Source organism: Cynoglossus semilaevis, chromosome 1, assembly GCF_000523025.1.
Source record: "Cynoglossus semilaevis isolate Cse_v1.0 chromosome 1, Cse_v1.0, whole genome shotgun sequence".
Classification (NCBI taxonomy): Eukaryota; Metazoa; Chordata; class Actinopteri; order Pleuronectiformes; family Cynoglossidae; genus Cynoglossus; species Cynoglossus semilaevis.
In genome coordinates this window covers 7,946,054-7,954,463 of record NC_024307.1, presented here as the reverse complement: position 1 = coordinate 7,954,463, position 8,410 = coordinate 7,946,054, and the positions used below count along the sequence as shown (strand labels likewise).

The following is an 8,410-nucleotide window of genomic DNA, read 5'->3' as shown; positions in this document are numbered from 1 at the left end:
ATAACCCAAATATATTATAAAAGGAGAATACAACTATTTAACTATTTTCTTTTTATATGTATATATAAAACATTGTAAAAAAACATATCTACCTAGATACATCCAGTGCATGACGGGAATAGCTCAACGGTTAAGTTCGAGTTTACAAAGACGATCAACACGTTTGAAACATTATTAAGCAAATTTGCAAAAAAATGTGACGTGTTTATTTTTCATGTATTATGGTAATTTTATTGATAAAGACTCTATTTACCTATATTTTAAAAATACAGCCGTTAGCCTGCGTCAACATCTGACGTTAGCTCAACATGCGTCTTGCGTCACGACGCAGCCCAAACCAGTAAGTTCAACCAGGAAGTAGTGAGGGTTTTGGCCAACGAAGAGATAGTTCTTGACACTTTAGAGCCCTATTTAAACAAATAATAGAGCGATAGTTTAACAATGCGACTTCAAATGTATCAAAGATTAAATGCTTGAGTGTTGTCGAGTATATCCATATCTTTCGGTGCCCTGAAAGCGAGCGAAATGGACTTCTTCAACGAAAACGGAGGCTCGTACACGGTGAGCTTTAGTTCACACACCTTCTGTGTTAATATGCTATAGAGTCGCTTTATTTAAAAAAAACATTTGCCGTAACTTACACAAAGGCTATGCTTTATAGATGTGTCATTTGAGAGTCACACAAATGTCCAGAAAGAGACGGTGCTAAAAGTTGCAGGTGTACTAGGATATGAGACAAATACGCGTTATGTATCCTTCAAGCTAGAGGCGAACGCATTTAAAACTTTATCAGGGCGCATTTAGATATGTCGTGTGGTGTAATAGACTAAAGAATACAGAGGAGATTAAACGTTTCTCAAATGCTGAGCTGTGACCCAAACGTGTGTCATTGACTACATAAGTAATGTGCAAATCTCAGTGCTTGGTAATAGCTTGTTTAAAAACAACTCCATAATAGTTGAAATACATGTTCGTTACAATGTTGTTTTATGATGATGTATTGTTGACTATTGGTTTTTCAAACCAATATGTATGTGGAAAAAGTTAAGTAACACAATGATCAATAAAAGTATTTAAAACACTTGTTTTTTAATTACCATTGTATTGTTGTTATTCTATCATATTTATTTATTTATAATTGGCAGGCACTGCATTATCAAGTTAGCTGTTATAATTTCCATTGACATATTTCTCTTCTTTAGGAAAATCTCATCGGAACGTTGCTCGCCATTTTCGGAAATGTACTTGTCAGCATCTCCCTATGTATTCAGGTACAGTGTAACTTGTTTTTGATATTTAAATCTAACTGCATTATAAACACTTGTACTTTGATTTTGGTTACCAAGCAAAAATCTATATTAATTGTACCAAACAGTATTTTTTTAATCAATTATTTAAATCGTATTTATTTTACATTGGGCTGTGTGAACATATCTTTGTGTTAAATTTCATTGATCTGATGGTTTGAGCTGTCTGTCATATTATTTTCAGCCTTGGTGAGATTTAACTTAATAGATCTCTCTTTATTTGCACATCTAATGTTTACCATCGCTTTAATATTGAAACGGCCTCGTCTGTAAAGAAAACAGTACCTGCATTATGTGGTTTGTTTGCCTAGTTTAACTTTGTACTATAGTGAATTGTTTGTATACAGATTAAGATGTACTGCTTTGTTTTTATTTCATTTGATTACAGAAGTACAGCCATGTGTCCTTAGCTGGAGCCAAGGACTTGCGTGCCTTCTATCGCACCAAAACCTGGTGGTCTGGTCTTATCCTCACCTGCCTCGGGGAGGCGGCGAACTTTGTCTCTTATGCCTTTGCCCCCCTTGTTCTTATAGCGCCCCTCAATGCGGTGTCTGTTTTGAGTGAGTATCTCTCACTTAATTTACTACTATGATGTGGAAATAAGTAAAGTCTGATGTGTAATTAGTATTTAGTTTAAATGACAAGGCTGTATAATTCCTAATTTTTAAACTTTTCTTCTCGTTTTCAGCTAGCTCAATTTTAGGTCTTATTTTTCTGCGTGAGAGATGTAAACCAAACGAATTTGCAAGTAAGTTCAACATGTGTGTTTTAGTGCCAATGAAGATGTTCTGACACTCACATGTAAATGATATGGAATTAATGGCATTGTGTGCAAAATCTTCATCCACTAGAGCGATGTGAAGATGAAGCTTCTATTATCTACATTAGTCCATAAGAAGAAAAAAAATGTTTGTTTTTTTTTCACTTCTTCACTATCTTCACAGTACTAAAAGCTTCTAATTCATGCTTCTTTTGTCCTATTTCAGAGCGCTATGGGCTGTCCTTTCTGGGCTGTATCTTTGTTGCAGGAGGAACCTACCTCTTTGTAGCATTTGGACCAAACTCCCATGAAAAACTTGAAGCTGACGTTGTTGTAAAGCACCTTGTGGGATGGCCTGTTCTATTGTATATGGTAAAAATGTGTTGCATCTTTCATTTCTAGACCAGACTTGTTAAACAAATGAGCACACCACACTGCTGGATAGCATGTTGTCATAGAGCAATACAAAGACCACATTTATAGATCTTTTTGTGTTCATTGTGGAAGTGGAAGTCCATTCTCAATTATATTGTTTGTATTGACAGCTCCTGGAGGTCATCATGTTCTGCCTGCTGTTATACTTCTACAAACGAAGAGGTGCAAATTATGTCGTTGTTATTCTTCTCCTGGTCGCCCTACTTGGTGAGTCTGCACTACTACAGACTGTTTCAAACTATTCTTTGCCATAGCCCACGGTACACCACCAAACAAAGCAAAGAAAAACATGTAATAAAATATAATGATATTCTAATCTAAGTTTACACATATAAGTTATCCACTCATTGTGAAAGCTGAGCCTGTTAGGTGAACACAACACTGATGCACTAGCAGAAATTGAAGACTCAGAACTTCAAAGGCTTTGTCCCCTTTTTTAATTTTTGAAGCTTGTTGAAACCTAGTGACTACACCTAGTGTATTTAAGTGTTCAGCTACCGTCACATAATTAAATGAAAAAAAAAATATTACTAAGACCAATTATATGAAATTGGATCATTTTATTAGGTACACCTAATGATCTCTCACAGCACACTAATGTGCCACAGCACAATGGTTAGGAGTCACATCCCTCATGGATCACACATCAAAGATCAACAGGTGAGTTTACTTTTAATTATTGTTGAGTAATTTGACTAATGCTTTTGTTTTCTGCTCCCAAGGCTCTGTGACTGTGATCTCAGTGAAGGCAGTGTCGGCCATGTTGGTGCTCACTGCTGAGGGCAACATGCAGCTTGACTACCCCATCTTTAGTGTCATGATTGTTTGTATGTTGGCTTCAGTAGTCTTCCAAGCCAGGTGAAGTTTAAAGAACTTTACAGTTCTTGAGACAGACAAAAAATGTTAAATATTTGGAGATGATATTTGATATATGTAGATGATACTTGACTATCTAGATATGACTTCTCAAAGGTTGAACATATTATTTTTGTCTTTTTGTGTTAGATTTCTCACCCAGGCCTGCAAGCTGTATGAATCTTCTCTCATAGCCTTTGTCAACTACATTTTCTCAACCACTTTTGCAGTGATAGCTGGTGAGTCATGTTCTGTCATCATTTTTTTTGTTTGTTTTGTTTTAATTTTTCTAAACAGTTTGCTCCAATGTTTTAATTTTATTAGGCTATTTTTCTAGATTGAAAGAAAGGTTAATTTCAATTATAGGTCAATATTTAAACTAAACATTAGAAAATAATATTTTTTAGAATATGTTATGTTTAATATGCTTTTCTTCTGATTTTAAATTGTTTAGGAGCTGTGTTTTATTTGGAATTTAAAAACGAAGATATTCTTCACATCTGCTTGTTTTTGCTGGGGTGAGTCGTCTTTCAAATATTTGGACATGTCACTCTCTGGTGCCTACAACATAACAAGTGGCAGCTGAATGAGTTTTCTTGATCCTTCATTGCCGTAGTGCTGTCATGCTGTATGATGAGAGAGCTAAAGAGAACAGATGCATCACTATTTTTAGCCACAACCCGTTCTTCTTCCATTGCTGTAAATCTGAAAGATTATTACGAGGGAAGATGTTATCGTAGAGAAGGACTTACCTCATGTTCAAGCTGTCGCACAACTGTGTAAACAGTCATAAGGTGTGTATATTGTGTTTTGTACAGAACTGCACTGTGTTTCCTGGGAGTCTTTCTCATCACCAGAATCAGGAGGAGGCCAAAGACCTTTGAGCCGTACGTCACTATGGACATGGCTAAAGGTTTGTATGAATAAAATAAACCTGAAGGATGGATTATTATCTGTCTCAAGACAACATGAACACAGATGGCTTTACATCAGTTGGCTGTTCATTTTTCTCACACCAAGAGGGTTGATTCCAGGCACCAAAGGTTATATGCCACGCCCAGGTAGTCATAATGTAAAGCACTTTGGTAGAGACTCAACTACAAAAATGCTATTTTAGTACAGCCCACTTAGCATATTTATTTAGCCACAGGATATATACAGTACCTGTCTGGACTAAATGCCAATGCTTCCAGATGACTGTTGTTTTGTATTAAGTGCCTTTGTATCCATAAAGGTGTTTTACAGTAGAAACTTCTTTAGTAGATTCTTAAGAAAAGCCTTATTAACCACCTGGCTTCTCCACCACTAGGCATCCCCACCATCCATGACAAAGGTCCCATAGTTCAACCAGAGGTCAATGGTTCTTTCAACTATGGTGCTCTGGTCAACAACGATGGAGCAACACCCATAACTGTACCAGTCAACATGGAACAACCTCCAGATGTCGGCAGATCTGCCGACGCCTCCTACAACCATTCCGACCTCAAGAAAGATTAGGACCAAAGCTGTATTTTTTTTTTCTTGCTAACTTCAGGTATGGACATCTTTTAAGGACTTTGGAACTGAGTCCTGTGCGAGTGTTCTCACACAGATAGTGTAAATCCGTGTCACTATTCCCTGGGATTTGTTTATTCCACACACTTCTGTCTTTTTCACTCATTGAAGTATTTGAATGAAATCAGGAGTTTTAGGGGTTTATTGTTTGTTTTGTGTAGAGAGACTTCCCCTAAAGTCAACTGCCTCAACCAATACTGTTATTTTTAGTATTGGAATATTTAATATTTTTTGTTCTTATCTGCTGATGAATGGGATCCTGCAATGATCTGCTCTTTCATATGGGATTGTGATGACACTCCCTGACGTCCAGAGTCTAGTGATATAGACACACACACACAGAGGAGATGGAAAATGAAAGACTTGCCAATGAACATTAACCTGTAGATTTTGAACTTTCACCTCTCCTGTCTGTCTTGTATGAAGGATTATTGATCCAGTGTCTTGTTCTCTGACCAAGCTGTGGGTGCAGTTGTTTTAAGTTATTGTGGTATTTATTCAGTTTAAATGTTGATTTGAATGTGCCTTAATGTGTAGCTTTACACTGGATAAATGAAATGTCAGGTGAAACATAAACCATGCTGATGTGTGATGTTTCACTTCCTGTTCTTTAGAATTTAAGTCAGTAACAACTCTTACTTGGTTAGATTAATATACTGTGTATCATACTTGCTTCCGGAACATAAGGTATAAAGTATTTTAAACTGGGCAACTGAATTTGCTCCAGTTATTTTCCCTTATTTCAAAGATTTTAGTTGATTCTTTGGTTTGATGGAATATTTTTAACAGCTTATGCTTTAATAAAAATAAAAATGAACTCCTCATTTAGAAGTGCATGTGAACAAAGAGGGCTTTCATTTCTGTACCATAGGCAGTTTTTTATTAAGTAGCTCTGACATTTCTGACCTGTGAGTGAATCGGCTCAATCTCATCACTGTGTAAACAGACTGTCTTGCTTTTATCACTGCCTTATGATAAAAATCAGATCAGTTCCCTTTTCTAATCTCACACTGTGTAATATATGCAATCTTTGATCATATACACTAAATAAATTACATTTCTAACTGATGTATTTGAAATTGTATGTTTTGTTATTAATCAGCAGTCAACATGGCATTTCCAAAATTGTACAATAATATTGGGCCACACCAAATCACTTACCAAATCACTCACTTAGCCCACGTCCAGCAATAAATGAATAAATAATATCTTCTTAAATGATCTTTATATTTGCTCAGGCCCCCTAAAAAAAGTATGATTCGTGAACTATCGTCAGGACACCTACCTAGCTGCTATATAATTCAATTTCATTGCCATATATTGGTACAGTAGTATAGTATAACACAGTGGTTTCCAAAACTATTACACCACGTACCAACCCTAAACAATATAGCTTGAAGTCCATATGGGCATCATAGAATACTTCAGCTCACACCTATTCAGTTAGGCTAAGTCATAAAGTCAGTTCATAAATAAAATGAATTACCTGCTGCAATGGAGGTTGTTGTTTAACATGTACACGCGTGTCTTCTGTTGCTTTCTGTCGTTATATACGTCAATATTTAAATTGACTAATTCTGTGGTTTTTGTCAGTTGTTCAACAGGTAAATCCACGCAGTTGTAGCCGACTAGCTTAGATAACATTAAATGCAGAAATACAAATAGCTCTTGTTACACATCTAACCAACATTTAAATTAAATATGTATTTATTTGGGATCTTTTTCTTTTTCATCGATTTCATAAATAAATATATTTTCTTCTTTGATCGTCATCAATCTTGTTCTAGATTGATCCTCCCCTCTTCTGTGTCCTCATTGGTCGTTTCTCGCCTTTGTCAGTATCTGATTGGTGTCACCTGCCGACGAGGGCTGGAGAGTAACCTGCGTCATTAGTGATCCATCTAAGATAAACAAAAAGAAGCGGCCGAAAAACCACCAGGCCTGGGTCAAAATTGAATGAAATTATTAAATTAGTTTTATTTATTTTTTTAACTTCCGTTCGTGTGTAATGGCGCCTTTCCGCCGCCTTCACTGAGAGCAGTGAGGTGAGTTACATTACATAAACAGACTAGAATTTTTAGAATTTTAAGACGTGAACCGCATATTAAAACTGCAGCTTTGTCAGCTTTAGTACTGGTATTATTCTGTGTTGTTGTTTGATAAGTTATGTCATAAAGCACTTCAGGTTTGACCATCATCACTACGAATACATCCTTATAGGGGCCCTGAACGCATCACGCAAGGGTTTCATATAGTCATTAATTGACGCTGTACACGTGTGATGTCTCTCGTTCGATTGATAAGGCACGGTAAATTTATTTTATCCCATTTATCTGGTTGCCATATAGCCATGTTGCATTTCTACTAAACGTTTGAATAATGTATTGCCACTAGATGGCAATGTATGTCAGGAACAAAGAAAGGCACTTCAGGTTAAGACGCGAGCTTTCTGACGTCAACATTTTTTACACTGTTACATCTTGTCAGATCACACATTTTTTTTATTTTAAATATATTTTTTCTTTTTCTTGTTCTTTTTTTAGTAGACACAGTTTTAAACAGCTGTTATTTTTCCCTTTTTACCATCTTTAAACTTACTCTCAGGCAAATAAAATTATTACATATGGCTTGTTTCAATTCATTTTAATGGAGGAAGGGTGGTCGGTCAACACAGCATTAGTCCACATAGTGAGTCAGCTTCTTTTTTTTTTAAACACTGCATGCATTTTGTAACATATTCCTTACCATCCCATTTGGAATTTGGAGAAATCAATCCCAAGACCTTCTCCACCCAGTTCACAATTCCCAAAGCAGTAAGGGAGGGTTTTGTCAGGAAAAACACAAAAATACTCTGTAAACTGTTTAACTTGTATGTGGCAGCACAAGTTTTAAATACTCCAAAAATCCACTCCAAGTCACTGAGTTCTCCTCTCGTCCCTGTCTGTGATCTCTTCCCAGCATCCACCAAAGAGCTTTAACATGCTGAGAGAGACCTTCAAGACCTGGAGCAATGGCTCCGAGGCCTACAGCAGTGACCCTGAGGAGGACGAGGAGGAGGTAGAGGAGGAGGAAGAAGAGGAGGAGAACATGGTGTTTGGGGAGAATGATCAGGAGGCCATGGCTGAAGAGATGATGGACCTGAGCGACCTGCCCACATCACTGTTTGCATGCAGTGTCCATGAGGCTGTGTTTGCGGAGGCTCTGCACAGGGTGAGATGAAGAATTCATTTTCTTTCTGGGTCATATTCTGTGTGTGTGTGTGTAAGTGTGTAAACGGCAGGGCATTTGACTCATGCAGTTTAATGTGTCGCTTTAGGGTTCAGATCCCAGCATCACGTGCATGATGTCATGGAGGAGGTTTGTGAAAATACACACACACACGTACACACACACACACACACACACTGGTTTATAGACATTGCAGTCATTATTCCATATATCAATGCTAACTGTTGCAAATATATATTTCTAGTTTAATTATTTTAGCCTTACTGCGATC

General features: G+C 36.8%; 2 protein-coding genes across 2 annotated transcripts in view; both read left to right on the top strand.

Annotated features, from left to right (window-relative positions):
- Positions 1-325: 325 nt before the first annotated feature.
- On the top strand, positions 326-5,980 carry nipal3 (NIPA like domain containing 3). The gene is made up of 11 exons (XM_008308663.3): positions 326-561; positions 1,203-1,271; positions 1,696-1,867; positions 1,996-2,055; positions 2,294-2,439; positions 2,613-2,709; positions 3,225-3,360; positions 3,508-3,596; positions 3,812-3,875; positions 4,176-4,270; positions 4,667-5,980. Exons 1-11 carry the CDS (start codon positions 526-528, stop codon positions 4,852-4,854), a joined length of 1,152 nt encoding a protein of 383 aa, XP_008306885.1. The 5' UTR covers positions 326-525; the 3' UTR covers positions 4,855-5,980.
- A 773-nt stretch (positions 5,981-6,753) lies between these two features.
- rcan3 (regulator of calcineurin 3) overlaps positions 6,754-8,410 on the top strand; it is a 79,856-nt gene continuing 78,199 nt past the window's right edge. The window contains exons 1-2 of the mRNA XM_008308683.3: positions 6,754-6,956; positions 7,870-8,121. Coding sequence (XP_008306905.1) covers positions 7,891-8,121 — 231 coding nt within the window. The 5' untranslated portion in view covers positions 6,754-6,956; positions 7,870-7,890. The remainder of the gene's footprint in view (positions 6,957-7,869; positions 8,122-8,410) is intronic.